Raw genomic sequence first — 18,113 nt, forward strand, 5'->3', positions numbered from 1 at the left:
TCAGATATCCTGGACAACTCCTTTAAGTTTTCACAGTACACATCAGTTAGGGATATGAAAAAAGTCAATTGAGATATAAGGACTGAATTTTCTACATATCCTCAAAAGAATCTGTTGAATTCTTCTACTCATCATAAAATGTCCTATAGTCACACTTATCCCATTAGTCCTACCATTGTCAGAAGTTCTGAAGACTTTGTGTCTGAAACCAGGCTCTTTTTACTCATCCTTGAGAAACATTGCAGCATAAAAGAACATGTCAGTCTATAAATGAGAAAAGTAGTAGGAAGACATTGCTCTCTAATAAGTACCGGTAAATGTCCTTAAAAATGAATAAAAATAAACTGCTACTCTGACAAAAGATTGTAGGACATCTCCAAAGCAGAGTGACCAATAACATAGAATATATGCAAATGATTTAGAATCTCAGAACCAGACATGTTGGAGTCAATCTGCCCTTGGGTGTTAACTGCCTGCAAGCTTGTATAAAAGTCACTGGCTAATATGTAAAGCCATGCTTGTAATCTCATATATACAAATTAAGGGTGCGTTTATAATTAATTATCACCCAGACTAAACAGGCTTCCAATCACCTAAAAAGCGAGAAAAACATTCACTGGAGAGTGAAATGATTTTTAAGTAAATAGGAAATGAGCTGCTAAGAACAATGATAATACGCACCCAGAACAATCAAAATAACAATCGCTCTGTGCATACGAAAGCATAGTTGGCCTGTTTAAGCAGGCCAGTAAACAACCGCCAATCAACGTACATGCAGCCAATTGGCAGTCGCTTAAACGGCCGCTGTCAGGGAGTGTAAACCTACCTCTACGCTTGATATTACACTTGCGTTACGGCACAGTTATTCATTCATACACTTATGTTATCCTTCGCCGATGATAACCGTGTCGAGCTGCACATATAAAGACACTGTAGTGCAGCAATTAAATTAATCCTTTTAGCATCAGTGATTCAGATCAAGCTGAACTTATCATGATAATGACATTTCTATCAGATGAAAGTGGAGAACAGTTTTTGCTTGCAGGACATGCTCCGCTATCCATAAGATGATATTTGAGATGCAGAATACATACCACTGTCTGATGGTTGACTTGAATCACTTCATCACCGGCATGGATCTTCTTGCATCTATCAGCCGGGGACTGTTAAATAACCAGAATGCTTTAAGTGAGGACTTAATTATGTTTTATTGCGTCACTGTATAGCGATTCCACACTGACATGGATTGTGTGTGATTTTCTCACTGTACTGAATGCCTGTACATAGACATCAAACCTTTTATACATCATACACAAATACTCTTTTTGAATCTGATTCAGCATATCACATTATCATATTAAAGGGTTTGGCCAAGATATTTTTAAAAATGGCCAAAAAAGCAGAGGTAGGTGATAAAATAACAAAATAATCTATAATTGTAAATCCACCTCTGGCCTTTGTGAACAATTCTGCAGGGCCAACCATTCTCGTGTGACCACTGCAGCTGATCACTAGCCTGCATACAGTTGTGCTGAAAAGTTTACAGAACTTTTGCTTTCTTGGCCTTTTTTCAGAGAAATAACAATCGCACATTATCAGCAAATACTGGAGGCAAATTTGCAATCTTCAGCTCGGAAGCTGCGCATGGGACATGCATGGATGTTTCAACATGAAACCGATCCATTCATTGTCATTGGCAGAACAAACTGAAGTTTCTGGAGTGGCCATCTCAGTCTCCTGACCTTAATATCATTGAGCCACTGTGGGGAGATCTCAAAACACGCAGTTCATGCTAGACAGCGCAGGAATTTACAGGAACTGGAGGCTTTTTGCCAAGGAGAGTGGGCAGCTTTACCATCTGAGACAATAAAGAACCTCAACCACAACTACCACAAAAGACTTCAAGCTGTCATTGATGTTAGAGGGGGCAATACATTGGATTAAGAAATGGGGTATGTGAACTTTTGATCAGGGTGATTTAGATGTTTTGGGCTGTCATTATGATTTAAAGAGAAAACACAGTAGTTTGACAATAAATGGCTTCACCCAACCACTAACTATGAGTGGAGAAAAAGTTTTGGTGTTATCATTCATATTCTCTGAAAAAAGGCCAAGAAAGCAAAAATTCTGCCGGGGTATGTAAACTTTTGAGCACAACTGTATACGGACTGTGCTGTCACAGTCCAATTGAACAATTATGCCAATGACCATAGAGGTCACATGATCGCAGTTAATATGTCATCACTGAAGGACAGTTCTAAAAGACCAATGGGACCATTTATTTTACTTGCTTACATAGCGCCATCATATTCTACAGCGCTTTGTAGACATCACTATCACTGTCTACATTCTGGGTCCAAATCTAAATGTGTCTACCTGTATGTCTTTGGAGACCACGTGAGGAGAGATGTTGGTGCATCAGCGAAGCTACTCGGTGACTATTACTTATTTTGTTATTTTATAAGCATTCCTGTTTGGTCATATTTAAAAAAAAAAAACTTGAGACAACCTCCTATATAATCTCAATCATACAGTCTAAAATATTACAGGCATATGTAATAGGCAGAAGTGGGAGGTTTACCCTAAATACTCTTATTATCACATTATGAAACATACTTACATTTTCTGTTGTTCCAGTGATCACATGGAGACCATCGTATGTGGATTTAATGTACATTCCCTGGAATTAAACATATATTGATATAAAGAAACAGTCTACTGTATGGTCATGCCCAACACAGCAAGGTCAAATCAATATTGGTCCTTTAGATAGATTACAGAAAATATGAGGAATATGTGAAAATTTCCATTGCAGGCATCTTGCTTAACATCCTGTAACAAAGCCGTATAAGCCAGTCTCATATTCCAATACTGATTACGTCAATGTATTTTATGCAGCATCTATATATCTATAATAAGGAAACTGCTAATACTATTGAAGTGAAAATTTGCTCATCTCTGCTTTTAAGTAACGTAAAAAACAAACAAACAAAAAAACAAAAACAAGAAACAGTGGGTACATAGGCCCCCTGTTTGACAATTGAGAGCCAGTGACCAAGCATGCATCCTATCTAGAAGATAGATATATATTTTATTCTCTCACAGAATGTTCAGGAGACTGAAAATGGTCTCTTCAGAGAGAAAGATGGTTAGAACTTTAGTGCCACCAATAAAAAGTAGCAATCCTAAAAGTAATCGACTCTCTAATGAGCCTTGTCACATGACTTAGGATAAAAGCCAAAAGCAAAACCAGAACCTCAATTTGCAGACACTGTGCTTAGGGGTACCGTCCCTCATCAGTGCAACGTGTGAGATCTGGTTTGGCTGAATGAGAAGGGTCTGACCGGGATCCAAGGGGTAAGGATACTTTCACACTAGCGTCGGAATCTCCCCGTCGCAATGCGTCGGGCAGAGATTCCGACGCTAGCGTTTAACGCACTGCACAACGGAGGCAGCGGATGCATTTCTCCGGTGCATCCGCTGCCCCATTGTGAGGCGCGGGGAGGTGGGGGCGGAGTTCCGGCCACGCATGCGCGGTCGGAAAAAGCGGTCCGTCAGGAGCAAAGAACGTTACATGTAGCATTTTTTGCTCCCGACGGTCCGCCAAAGCATGACGCATCCGTCGCCCGACGGATGCGACGTGTGGCAATCCGTCGCAATGCGTCGTCAATACAAGTCTATGGGGAAAAAACGCATCCTGCAAGCACTTTTGCAGGATGCATTTTTTCTGCAAAACGACGCATTGTGACGGATTGCAGTTAACGCTAGTGTGAAAGTAGCCTTACGTTCCTCCTTGCGGAGACCGACAAATCAAGCCTGACATGCTGAGGTGAAGAGACTTAAGCCGCAATGTTTCTCTGGGAAATATGCAAATTGTCTCTTCATAGAGGAAGAGGACTAGAACTTTAATGACACCTATAGGAAGTAGCAATCATAAAAGTCAATAATCGACTCTAACAAGCCTTGTCACATGACTTAGGATAAAAGCCAAAACCAAAATCTCAATTTGCAGACACTGTTTCGGGGTACTGCCCCTCATAAGTGCAAAGTTTGAAATCTGGGTTGGCTGGGTGAGGGGAGTCTGACCGGAATCCAAGGAGACTGAAGAAATTTGGCAATACTTCTTGGACTCCTGGAGCGGTTGGAAAATCTCAAGGATATACACCTCTACATTGGAGCAGGGAGAAGATAAGCTGCCTGATTTAATGCTTACTTCGGACTGGTTGTTCTAGGATTGCGGACTGATAGAGGAACAAAGCACTCAAGTATTCAGGAAGCACAATGATGTCACTCCCTCTGTGTCAGAAGTATGCTGCGTGCAAGAACATAGACAACATCCTGCAGTCTGTACCTGGCACAATAAAGTGATGCCCATACACTACCTGCAATTGTTGTACATGGATTGGAACAGAACATTAGGAGATCTCACCCCCGCACTCATGGGAGAAGCGTCAAGAGAGTTGAGGTGGCAAAGGAAGTTTGTTGTGTGGGGGCACAAAGGAGGAATATTACTGTGTGGTGGCACAGATGGGGAATATTTATATTTGGGGGCAATATTATTGTGGGGCATATATAGAGATATTATTGTCTGGAGAACAAATGGGGGATAGTAATGCGTTGGAGCAAAAAACTGGGTACATTAATATGTAGAGGCAAATATGGGGCACTTTATTTGTGGGTGAACAAATGGGGGACACTACTGTGTTGGGCAATAGTATTGTATAGACATAAATGGGTAACAATGTATGAAAAATTTAGGGTCATAAATTGGTGACATTAAATTGTTTGGCACAATTATTGTGTGGTGGCAAAATTAAGGCAAATTATTTTATGGGGGCACCATTATTATTGTGAGGGAATAAAAAGAGCATTATTAATATTGTGGTAACACAAATGGCATTATAATTGTATGGATGCAAGAACGGAGCACTATTACTATGTGGAGGTAGTAATGAGTACAGAAGTTGTGTATAATTAGTATCCACCACTGTATGGTCACTGAATGGTGGAAATTATCATTCTTAATACAGTGGTTTTTGTTTAATATTAGTGTGGTCTAACAGGATTATTTTCTCTGCTAAGTTTTATTTAGAGACAGTATGGTAGTTACTATTCACACATTATCTGTACTCGAAGTGCTATCATGTTGTGTTAAAGGGGTTGTGCCACAAACAAAAGTTCATTTTGATCAATAGATCTTGGAATAAATTTAAATTCCACAATTGGATGTGTTTAAAAAAAATATTCCAGTGCTGAGACAATCTTATAAACGTGCCTCTGTGTAATGGCTGTGTCTGACCGTGCAAGGACACGGTCGGATATACCACAGCTCCTGGGCAGGGGAGGATGCAAAAAAGTGTACAGACATTACAGAAGTTGAGCAAAGCTGATTCTTTCAATGAGGTAAAATATTGTTTAAAAACAGGCAATGAAAAGTTTTGCTCACAGAAAGAATCAGCTGTGATCCCCTGTTGTCCTGTCTGTATACTCTCTTTTGCTTCATCCCCTGGCCAGGAGCTGTGGTATGATCAGACCATGTCCCTGTACGGTCAGACACGGCCATTACACAGTACACAGCAGGGGGGCATGTATAAGATTATCTCAGCACAGGAACATTTTATTAATACACATCCAATTGTGGAAGTTATTATTATTCCAAGATATATTGATTAAAATGAACTTTTGTTTGTGGGAAAACCCTTTTAAAGAGGACTACACATAACAATTCATTATATGTATTCAGAGAGTTATCGCTGTGCTATTGGTGCAGTTACATAGGGCTGTGACATCTATATATATATAATTGTCTAAGGGGTACTTCCGTCTGTCTGTCCTCAACTTCCGTAACAGAAATCCCGCGTCGCTGATTGGTCTCGGCAGCTGCCTGTCATGGCTGCCGTGACCAATCAGCGATGGGCACAGTCCGATTAGTCCCTCCCCTACTTCCCTGCACTCACTGCCTGGCGCCCCCCCCTACTCCCCTCCACTCACCGCTCACACAGGGTTAATGGCAGCAGTAATGGCCCGCGGTGTAACGCACTCCGTTACCGCTGCTATTAACCCTGTGTGTCCCCAACTATTTACTATTGATGCTGCTTATGCAGCATCAATAGTAAAAATGTCATGTTAAAAATAATAAAAAAAACAAAAAACCTGCTATACTCGCCATCCGCCGCCTTTCCCGCTCCTTGCGACACTCCCGGGACCGCTCCATTGCAATCGGCAGCTCCGGTCCCAGGGCTGGTGTGCGACAAGGACCTGCCGTGATGTCACGGTCATGTGACCGCGACGTCATCATAGGTCCTGCTCACACCAGCCCTGGGACCGGAAGCTGCCGCTGGCAATGGAGCGGTCACGGGAGCGTCGCGAGGAGCGGGAAAGGCGGCGGATGGCGAGTATAGCAGGACTTCAATGGACCTTCGGAAGGTGAGTATATGTTTATTTTTTTAAGTCTCTATACTACGTGGCTCTGTGCTGTATACTCTGTCGCTGTGCAATATACTACGTGGCTGGGCAATATACTACGTGCCTGGGCAATATACTATGTGACTGGGCAATATACTACATGACTGGGCAATATACTACGTGGCTGGGCAATATACTACATGACTGGGCAATATACTACGTGGCTGGGCAATATACTATGTGGCTGGGCAATATACTATGTGACTGGGCAATATACTACATGACTGGGCAATATACTACGTGGCTGGGCAATATACTATGTGACTGGGCAATATACTACATGGCTGGGCAATATACTACGTGGCCGGGCAATATACTACGTGGACATGCATATTCTATAATACCCGATGTGTTAGAATCGGGCCACCATCTAGTGTTATATTTGCAGAACGAGTGTTGGTAAAATATTTGAAGGGTTTCTGAGGGATGTTATTCTGGATTATCTCAATGAGAATAACTGTTTAACTCCATATCAGCATGGGTTTATGAGAAATCGCTCCTGTCAAACCAATCTAATCAGTTTTTATGAAGAGGTAAGCTATAGGCTGGACCACGGTGAGTCATTGGACGTGGTATATCTCGATTTTTCCAAAGCGTTTGATACCGTGCCGCACAAGAGGTTGGTACACAAAATGAGAATGCTTGGTCTGGGGGAAATTGTGTGTAAAGGGTTAGTAACTGGCTTAGTGATAGAAAGCAGAGGGTGGTTATAAATGGTATAGTCTCTAACTGGGTCGCTGTGACCAGTGGGGTACCGCAGGGGTCAGTATTGGGACCTGTTCTCTTCAACATATTCATTAATGATCTGGTAGAAGGTTTACATAGTAAAATATCGATATTTGCAGATGATACAAAACTATGTAAAGCAGTTAATACAAGAGAAGATAGTATTCTGCTACAGATGGATCTGGATAAGTTGGAAACTTGGGCTGAAAGGTGGCAGATGAGGTTTAACAATGATAAATGTAAGGTTATACACATGGGAAGAAGGAATCAATGTCACCATTACACACTGAATGGGAAACCACTGGGTAAATCTGACAGGGAGAAGGACTTGGGGATCCTAGTTAATGATAAACTTACCTGGAGCAGCCAGTGCCAGGCAGCAGCTGCCAAGGCAAACAGGATCATGGGGTGCATTAAAAGAGGTCTGGATACACATGATGAGAGCATTATACTGCCTCTGTACAAATCCCTAGTTAGACCGCACATGGAGTACTGTGTCCAGTTTTGGGCACCGGTGCTCAGGAAGGATATAATGGAACTAGAGAGAGTACAAAGGAGGGCAACAAAATTAATAAAGGGGATGGGAGAACTACAATACCCAGATAGATTAGCGAAATTAGGATTATTTAGTCTAGAAAAAAGACGACTGAGGGGCGATCTAATAACCATGTATAAGTATATAAGGGGACAATACAAATATCTCGCTGAGGATCTGTTTATACCAAGGAAGGTGACGGGCACAAGGGGGCATTCTTTGCGTCTGGAGGAGAGAAGGTTTTTCCACCAACATAGAAGAGGATTCTTTACTGTTAGGGCAGTGAGAATCTGGAATTGCTTGCCTGAGGAGGTGGTGATGGCGAACTCAGTCGAGGGGTTCAAGAGAGGCCTGGATGTCTTCCTGGAGCAGAACAATATTGTATCATACAATTAGGTTCTGTAGAAGGACGTAGATCTGGGGATTTATTATGATGGAATATAGGCTGAACTGGATGGACAAATGTCTTTTTTCGGCCTTACTAACTATGTTACTATGTTACTATGAGTGTTGTCCTTAAACTTGGTTACCATTACTTTTTTTTTTACATGGAAACACAAAATTGGCCAGTCTCTTTGTTCGTGTGGGCTGCTTGAATCAGAAATATTAGGGAGATATATTGAGAAGGATTAAATCAAAAGACTATTCCCCTATCTAGGATGGAGGATAACTTGCTGATCGCTGAAGGATCGACCACTGGGACCCCGCGCAATCCTGAGATGGGATTTGAACCCAGAGAACAGAAAGCTGCAGCAACTTCCTGAAAGGAGCAAAAGGTACTCTTGTGCGGCCTCTGCTCTATTCAATGTCTATGGGACTAGCCAAATGCTACTGTCAGCAGGCAGTTCCATAGACAATAAATGGAGCAGAAGTTTACCATGAACACCTCAGCTCCATTCAAGGCCTACCTTCAGCGCCCCATTCTCGGAGTGCTAAAGAACCAATCTCAAGATCTCTGGAGATCCAAGTAGTTAAACCCTGAGTGATCAGCAAGTTATCTACTATGCTATAGGTCAAAGCCAATCTTACAGCTTATAGATATGGTCTTCATCTAGTGTACCTCATCGGGTATAATCATTTTAAATTAAAAATTCTAAAGGTACCGTCACACTCAGCAACTTTGCAACAAGAACGACAACGATCCGTGACGTTGCAGCGTCCTGGATAGCAATCTCGTTGTGTTTGACATGCAGCAGCGATCTGGATCCCGCTGTGCCATCGCTGGTCGGAGCTAGAAGTCCAGAACTTTATTTCGTCATCAGGTTGGCGTGTATCGTCATGTTTGACATCAAAAGCAATGATGCCAGCAACGTTTTACATGGAGCTAACAGCCAGCGAGAACGATAAGGGAGTCGCCGTTACGTCACTGGATCACTCCTGCATCGTTCTGGAGTTGCTGTGTTTGACGTCTCTACATGGACCTAAACAGCGACGCTCCAGCGATCAGCTCGTTGTCTATATCACTGCAGCGTCGCTGAGTGTGACGGTACCTTTACTCCTAATCATGGAGTTGTCTTTCAACTGTCTGTGTACATGATACAATCAGTGTGTGTGGCAGACAGATTTTTAATCACGTTAGATCATTTTCTTGGCTGATGAGGTAGGTTATAGTCAGATCAAATGGCCATTTACACATGAGAATTTTGGTTTAATTGGATAAAAACTGGTCAGATATCTGTACATGTAAAGGCATCCTTTAGACCTCCACACATATTAGACTAATGTCAGCCAAACCCTTCAATATTGACTGGTTTGACCGACGTTCTAATATGTATTGGGGTTCCAGGAAACTGATGGTTGGTAGAAAGGCTAATTGCATTGAGATAAGCTGCTAGCCAAAGTGTCAACCGACACCTTTCTCATAGAGAACATAGTAGCACTTGGACAAACATATGTGTATGGAAGCCAGTTGAGATGGCATCGTTCAGTTGACACAGCCATCTAATGTGTGTGGCCAGCTTTAGCCCAAAGTCACATTCCTAACCAGTTACATTAGGACAAGCTCATTACTCAGACACTTGATTCTAAAAAGGTCTAAGCTTAACGGATTTCTACCCAGAGACATCAAAGGGCCAGTAATGGGACAGAAAAGTTAGAATTAGACAAATAGTAGTAAAGTACAGATGAAACTGCAGGATGCAAAGTCTGCTATTGTCTTGTATACAAGTTTGGTTTTGCCATAATCCCACTGACCCAAATAATTATTTTGCTAGGTCAATTTACCATACAATGAATGACTTTTAAATAAAACAAAAAAATAGCTTTTTTCCCTCACTATTTTACACCACCTAGGATTTATTCTTGCTTTTCAGTACATTATATGGTAAAATTAACTACATGACTCCAAAACTACAACTTGTCCCACAAGTTACGGCTCTTGAAAGAATGTAATTTTTTTTTTAAAGAGCATGTATAAAAATAAAATCATAGCTGCAAGGTACATTTTTGCTGAGAAAATTCTATAGTTTTACTAACGCAATCATTTTTATCTACACTATTTTGTTCCATCATCTTTGCTTTATATCTTTTCTGAAACCTGGCGAACAGAGGACAGAAAGCTTGAATAGTTTTGGACATGTACTGGAAAATTGTTCATAAACATAGTGAGACATTTCATCCAAGCTACACTCTGGCCAAGGAATGGACCCTGTGCATTTCTATTAAAGCAAAGTTTATAACTAATTTTTCAAATGGCAAATGTCATCAGAAGTCATAAGGTAGTAGGATTTTTCAGGGATAGTTTAGATTGGTCAATGATTTGATGCTAGAACAAGCAGCCTTATATGGTTTTAAAATAGCCTACAAAGTTCAAAGTTCTAATGTTTTTATGTGCTTTTGGCATAAAATGTTTAAAAGAGCTGCCCCATCGCAGATAACCCCTTAATATGAATGTGAGCCATCAATAACTCCGGCAAACAGCTAATTTTGTTAGGCATAGATGCTGTGAATGCTACATGAGAATTGTTGTATTATACATGACTTTCAAACGAATAGTTGCCCATTAAGCATATCTCCACTATAGCTGATAGAGGGGATAACATCAAATGATCTTTTAGGCCATATGGAAAGTGATTGCTGAGATGAGAGGCTTCATGAGACTATCTAATATATTTAATCCCTACTGTTAAGAATTAGAAAGTATAAATTTTTCAGCTGTGAATTGATGCTTAAAAAAAAAAAAAAAAAAGAAAAAAGAAATGAAAAGTTTCCAAAGGTTTCCTTTACAAAAGTTTAAAAAGGTTCTGTATAGAGTTGAGCAAAACGATTTGCAAGACCCTGGTCCCAGTGGCCACGAAGGCTGGGGCTGCAGGATGAAAGAACTACGAAACCTCTTACTACATGCAACATCCAGTTTCTCTTTTCATTGGTAGACTGCCGTGGTGCAATGGCAGTGAGTTGCATCTATGACGTCTTGGCATACCAATCAGAAGAGGCACAGGGGATGATGCGGCTAGAAGGATGTTCCACACTGTGCAGTGATGAGGCAGTGACCCAGCAAAGTTCAAAGCAAAACGTGTTTTAATGTACCACTCACAGAAATACACAGCACGCGATATCCTCCGGATCGCAGCCGGGAACCATATCCTCCAGATGTTACAGAACTGCAGCACAGAACTAGGGATAGAAGGGGGAAAGCTGACCCTGCACTAAGACTAGGCTGATACCCTATGATGGAATGGGCGACCCATTCCTTGCAAATAGACCCACCAAGGATCCTAGGTTAAACTCAGCGAAGACCTATAGATAAGGGGAAGGAGGTCCCTAAAAGATTTAAGGACTGGGTATAAAATACAGGTCACCTCCTAATAGGAAACACAGAGAAGGCTGCAGAAACCAACTGAAAACAGAAACAAAAGATAGCAGAACCAGAGATCTCAGAAGTGCACAATATCAAAACACAGAAAGCTGTCAAAGCACCTAGCCAGAACTCTAGCAGATTAACCCTGTTGTCCAGCAAGGAATGGGAGGCAGGTGCTGGGTAATAAAGGGTGATACAATCACCTGACCTAAGACAACCCAGCACCAGGGGGAAAAGACCAGCAGCTAGAAAACCACAACAAGATGGTGGATGGTCAAAACAAAACAGATTCTAACACCAGATTTCAGCTGATAAACACGCCAGTCCACCTCAGAGATTAGTTACTGTGGGCGACTGCACCACCATGTACGCTGTGGGTGCCAGGCCTTTCAGCTCCGCTAGCCTGTGTTGACTCAGACAGGTGGGGCTCTGCACACTTGCAAAACCAAACTGATACCTCTGCTTCAGTTTTTTTCTCTTTTTCTTACAGGGAACCTATGGCCGTAGGCCACATAGAAAACCCAGCCGGGAAGGAAACAGACTGCCCCACTACCATCCTGTAGTCCTTTTTTAAAAATAAAAGCCCAGAACAGGTTTTCTTAAATCTGCCTTGGACAAATAGCTTGCCCAAGACCAACACTCACATTTATTCTGCATTGCAATCACAGCTATGCCTGTGACTGCAATGCACTCACACAGCCTCTGTGCACACCCTGGGGGGGGGACACATAGCGGCCCTCGCATTAAACACAGGTCACTGACTCACAGTAGCTAGGACTACCAATGTGACCACTGGACCAGGGGCCAGCAAATCTTTTAGGTCAATTCTAATTCAGTATATTCACATATGCATGGTCAAACAATTTCCTGCAAATTGAAAATATATGACTTGAGAAAGGCTCCATTGACTAGAGCTCAGCTGAAACATAAGCCCCGATTTATCACGCCGGTCTTGATGAAGGGTTGTATTGGGGTCAGACGCTCTTGATTCATTAAGAGGAGCAAGAGTCTTAATAAATCAGGAGCATCTGACAAGTGTTGTGGTGTCAACGGGAGCAATATTTCTTAAGTAAGATACAACACTGCTTGTCTTGACTAAGATGAGCTGTGGTGCCCCATCCCAGCTCCACCTGTTTTGGAGCTCAGTAAAAGGGTCATGATAATGAAAAAAAAAAAAAAGCTACTTTTTGCACAACTCTACATTGTGTGAAAATTTTGTGACTTTTCCAAGCAATTTATGCCAGAGTTCTCACATAATCATTTGAGGAACTGGAGCTATACTGTATATTATGGAGGAATAAAATAACCTACTTTTTTTGCTAAATAACGAAGTTGTGACTCATTTATTGATTTTGAATAAGAAAGTAGGGTTTCCAAGATTATTTTTCCACCCAATTTGTCAGGGCTGCTAGACCTTGTATTTTATTTTATATGTCTATACACTCACACTGTGTGCAAAATTATCAGGCAGATAAGTATTTGGACCATATTATATTTTTGCAGATTTTCCAACTTCAAGCTGTATAAATTTAAATGCTCGTTGGATGAAGCAAATGATGTGTATTGCAAAATTATGGACAGCACGGCCTAAAGATACAACAGATATGAACACCCATCAAGGTGTTTGTAATTATTAGGAAGCTTGTTTTACTCAGGCAAAATGAGCCAAAAAGAGATTTAATTGACTTTGAGAAATCAAAATATGTTAGACTTTATAAGGGATGCAGCACTCTTGAAATTGCTTAGATATTGGGGCGTGATCACAGAACTATCAAAAGTTTGCTGCAAATGGTCAACACAGTCTTGAAAAATACGTTGAGAAACAAAGATGCATATTAACTGGCAAAGATTTAAGGAGAATCAAATGTGAAGAGACCAAAAGCCCCTTGTATTTCAGTGCTGTCATACTCCAGAACATCCCTAGAGTGCCCAGAAGTACAAGGTGTTCAGTGATAAGAGACATGTCCAAGGTAAGGTAGGCTGAAACCTGACCACCACTGAACAATATACAGTAGTAGTAATGTCAAGTCAGGGCCAAGAAATATCTGAAGACCTATTTTTTTAAAGGTCTAATGGAATGATGAGAAGAGAGGGACTCTTGATGAACTAGATAGATGAGCCCATGACTGGATCAGTAAAACCACAGACCTTCAACTCAGATGCCAGTTATGTAGAGGTGGGGTACTACTTTTGGCTGGCTTTATTAAAGATGAGCTAGATGGACGTTTTCAGGTTGGAGATGGACTCAAAATCATCTCCCAAATCTAATGCAATTTTTTAGAAGACACTTTCTTCAAGCAATGGTACAAGAGAAACTCTGCATCTTTTAAGAAAACCATGATTTGTATGCAGGACAATGTCCCAATAGATAGCTGCCTGTAATGGCCTTAAAGAAGAAAGAATAATGACATGGCCCCTTCCTCACCTAACCTAAACCCTACTGAGAACTTGTGGGCCCTTCTTAAAAGGGTGAAGGAAAACTGTGTCTGAGAGGCTGTGGTTGGTGATGCCTAAACAGATGAATTGTATATTTGGACATTGAGTTGTTTGGTTATTCTCACTTTAACAGAGGAAAATAAAAAAATATTGTGATGGACAAATTTAAGTTTTATATTCAGTTGCATTATAATTCTGCACACATACAATGGGGAAAATAAGTATTTGTTGATACACTGACGATTTTGCTAAATTTCCCATCTACAAAGAATGGAGAGGTCTGTAATTTTTATCCCTGTGAGACAGAATCTTAAGAAAAAAAAACCCAGAAAAATCACATTGTATGATTTTTAGATAATTAATTTGAATTTTATTGCATGAAATAAGTATTTGATACAATAGAAAACAGAATGCAATATTTGGTACAGAAATCTTGGTTTGCAATTACAAAGGTTAGACGTTTCCTGTAGTTCTTGACCAAGTATGTACACACTGTAGCAGGGATTTTGGCCCACTCTTCCATACAGATTTTCTCCAGATCTTTCAAGTTTCAGGGTCGTCACTGGCTAATATTGAGTTTCAGCTCCCTCCAAAGATTTTCTATTGGGTGCAAATCTGGAGACTGGCTAGGCCACTATAGGAACTTGAAATGCTTCTTACAGAGCAACTCATTCATTGCCCTGGTTGTGTATTTCAGGTCATTGTTATGCTGGAAGACCCAGCTAAGACTCCTCTTTAGTGATGAGCGAATATACTCGTTACTCGAGATTTCCTGGGCACGCTCGGGTGTCCTCCGAGTATTTTTTAGTGCTCGGAGATTTAGTTTTCTTCACCGCAGCTGAATGATTTACATCTCTTAGCCAGCTTGTGGGGATTCCCTAGCAACCAGGCAACCCCCACATGTACTTATGCTGGCTAACAGATGTAAATCATTCAGCTGCGGTGATGAAAACTAAATCTCCAAGTACTAAAAAATAATCGGTCACCCGAGCGTACTCGGGAAATCTCGAGTAACGAGTATAATCGCTCATCAATACTCATCTTCAACACTCTTACTGAGGGAAGGAGGTTTTTGGCCAAAATCTCAAGATACATAACCCCATCCATCCTCCCTTCAATACGGTGAAGTCGTCCTGCCCCTTTTGCAGAAAAGCACCCCTAAATTATGATGTTTCCCCCACCATGCTTCATGGTTTGGATGGTGTTCTTGGGGTTGTACTCATCCTTTTTCTTCCTCCAAACACGGCAAGTGAAGGCAATACAAAAAAGTTCATCTGACTACATGACCTTCTCCTATGCCTCCTCTGGATCATCCAGATGGTCATTGGTGAACCTTAAATGAGCCTGGACATGTGTTAGCATGAGCAGGAGGGCCTTGCGTGCCCTGCAGAATTTTAATTCATAACAGCGTAGTGTGTTACTAATGGTGATGTTTAAAACTTTCTTCAGGTAATTTACCAGGTCCTCACATGTAGTTCTGGACCGATTCTTGACCTTTCTCAGAATCAACCTCACCCCACGAGGTAAGATCTTGCATGGAGACCTCAAACTGAGGAACAATTACAGTCATCTTTTGTGTTTCATCCATTTTCTAATAATTTTGCCAACAGTTGTTGCCTTCTCACCAAGCTGCTAATCTATTGTCCTGTTGCCCATCTCAAACTTGTGCAGGTCTACAATTTTTTATGTGGTGTCATTAGACACGGTGGAGAGGTTGGAGTGTGGTTGAATGAGTGTGTGGACATGTGTCTTTTATACATGCAAATTCAAACAGGTAGAATTAATACAAGTAATGAGTGCAGAGTAGGAGGGCTTCTTAAAGAAAAACTAACAGGTCCATGAGAGCCAGAATTCTTGCTGGTTGGTAGGTGATTAAATACTGGTTTCATTCAATAAAATGTAATTTAATTACCTTATATACTCGAGTATAAGCCGAGGCACCTAATTTTGCCACGGAAAACTGGGTAAGCTTATTGACTTGAGTATAAGCTGGGTATGCATTATCCCCTCATCCATGTCCTGCTAGGTGTGGCTCCCCCGTCGCTGTCCTGGTATGTGTGGCTTCCCCCATTGCTGTCCTGCTCTACATGGCTCCCCCGTCCTGTCCTGGTATGTGTGGCTTCCCCGCTGTCCTGTCCTGGTATGCATGGCTCACCCCCGTCCTGTCCTGGTATGCATGGCTCCCCCGGTCCCATCATTGCATGCATGCTCCCCCCGTCCCATCGTTGCATGCATGGCTCGCCCTGTCCCGATATGCATGCTTCCTATTACAAAAAAAAAAATCATACTCACCCTTCTCCGCGCCGTCGCAGCATCTCGTTGGTCCCTGTGCCTGCAGCTCTTCCTGTGCTGAGTGGTTACGTGGCACTGCTCATTAAGGTAATGAATATGCGCTCCACACCTATGGGAGTGGAGACTAGTGCATATTGATTACCTTAATGAGCGGTGCCACGTGATCGCTCAGCACAGGAAGAGCTGCAGGTGCTGGGACCACCGAGATGCTGCGATGGCGCGGAGGAGGGTGAGTATGATGTCTTCTGGAATCCGGCGGCTGCAGCTGTCACTGTGCGCTATAAGAGAAATGAATATTCATTTTCTTTAGCAGCTGCACAGTTACAGCCACAGTTGCCGACTCCTGACGCTGCTCCGCCACCCCTCCTCCCCGCCGGTTTTCTGAACAATGACTCGTGTATAAGCAGAGGGGGGCGTTTTCAAGACAAAAAAAAATAGGCTGAAAAACTCAGCTTATACACAAGTATATACGGTATTTAAAAATCATAAAGGGTGATTTTCTGGATTTTTTTTTTCTTTAAGATTCCATCTCTCACAGTTGAAGTGTGCCTACAACACAAATGACACACCTCTCCTTTTTTTGCAGGTGGGAAAACTTGCAAAATCAGCAGTGTATCAAATACTTATTTTCCCCCACTATAAATATTCTCTTAAGAAAAGCAAATTCTCTCTTTTACTTTATTAAATAATCAGGTTTCAGGTTTATTAACCTTTTTGATTGATCGACAACTCTGTACTTATTTAATCATACACACATGTAATTTACAGGCAAATGTATCAGAGCATATACAAGCTCAGACATTTATCTGAAAGTGCAATTTGCTATTATCAATAGTTTTCGTAGGCAGCAGCATTTGGTGAACTCTGTTGAAGTTTACCAAGTTTACAGTCGAGCGCATCAAAACCCTTATTGAAATCAGGATTACGTTGTGAAGAATAAATAGGATAGAAATTGTACTGAAAACAATTACAAAATATGATACTGTTGGCTGTTCAAAAGGGAAATTATTATCATGCTCTAAGTAATCTCCAAACTATTTAAAGATGAGGTTTGTCCTGCACTGGGAACTACATCAATGAATAAGAGATCACATTAAACAGGGGTCAAAACAGCACCTCATACTGTTATCACAGCTCGTATGCTTTTATACTAACTGCAGGTAAAATAGGTTATAACAGCTAATAAGGTATGATCCCCCCCCGGCAGTTATCAAAGGCTGCAGAGAACCTTGAGGAGCGTTTGAAACCAAATCAAATGGCAAGTAATCCGTTTATTATGCATGAAATAATACTGAAAGCTCACACACTGCACGACTCGGAAACCACAGGATTTATACAAAAACTGGCTACCAGCAAATGAGGAAACAAGAACATGTGCAGTAGCAGTTGCCATATATTAGAAGATTTTTTTTCCTGCCTCTTGCTAATTGTACATATTGTGAATCGATAGCAAAGAATTTGTTTTAAATTGGATTCCACTATACTATGTCAATTCTAAACTAACTACTTTACAGTGTTCATAGCTTTAAAACAACAAAAAGACAATACCACCACCAACTCTACTACTACTACCACTACCACTACTACCACTGCCACTACCACTACTACTACTACTACTACTACTACTAATGTAATTATTATTAATAAAAAAAATTTAATTCAGCAAGATACCAAAGTATCTCAGCGGATCTGAGTGGGATATTCCAGTGTAGCCATAATCCATAGGTTTTTGAGCTCACTGATTGGTAGCTAGACTGTCAACATGATGTCAGTGCTGCAGCCAATACCAGAAACTAACAGCAGCGGTGGAGACTTATCGGTGAACCCGGAGAAGGGGAGCACAGCGCGTATTGTTTTTCT

At 41.3% G+C, this 18,113-nt stretch overlaps 1 protein-coding gene across 14 annotated transcripts in view; it reads right to left on the minus strand.

Annotated features, from left to right (window-relative positions):
• CNKSR2 (connector enhancer of kinase suppressor of Ras 2) overlaps positions 1-18,113 on the minus strand; it is a 550,079-nt gene that overhangs the window by 385,786 nt on the left and 146,180 nt on the right. For 7 of the 14 annotated variants that reach the window (XM_069761485.1, XM_069761477.1, XM_069761481.1 and 4 more), the window contains exons 8-9: positions 2,621-2,680; positions 1,095-1,163 (exon numbers count right to left, since the gene is read on the minus strand). The exons of the other annotated variants lie outside the window; for them this stretch is intronic. In XM_069761485.1, coding sequence (XP_069617586.1) covers positions 1,095-1,163; positions 2,621-2,680 — 129 coding nt within the window. The remainder of the gene's footprint in view (positions 1-1,094; positions 1,164-2,620; positions 2,681-18,113) is intronic. 14 annotated transcript variants of the gene reach the window in all.

This window comes from Ranitomeya imitator, chromosome 3, assembly GCF_032444005.1.
Source record: "Ranitomeya imitator isolate aRanImi1 chromosome 3, aRanImi1.pri, whole genome shotgun sequence".
Lineage (NCBI taxonomy): Eukaryota > Metazoa > Chordata > Amphibia > Anura > Dendrobatidae > Ranitomeya > Ranitomeya imitator.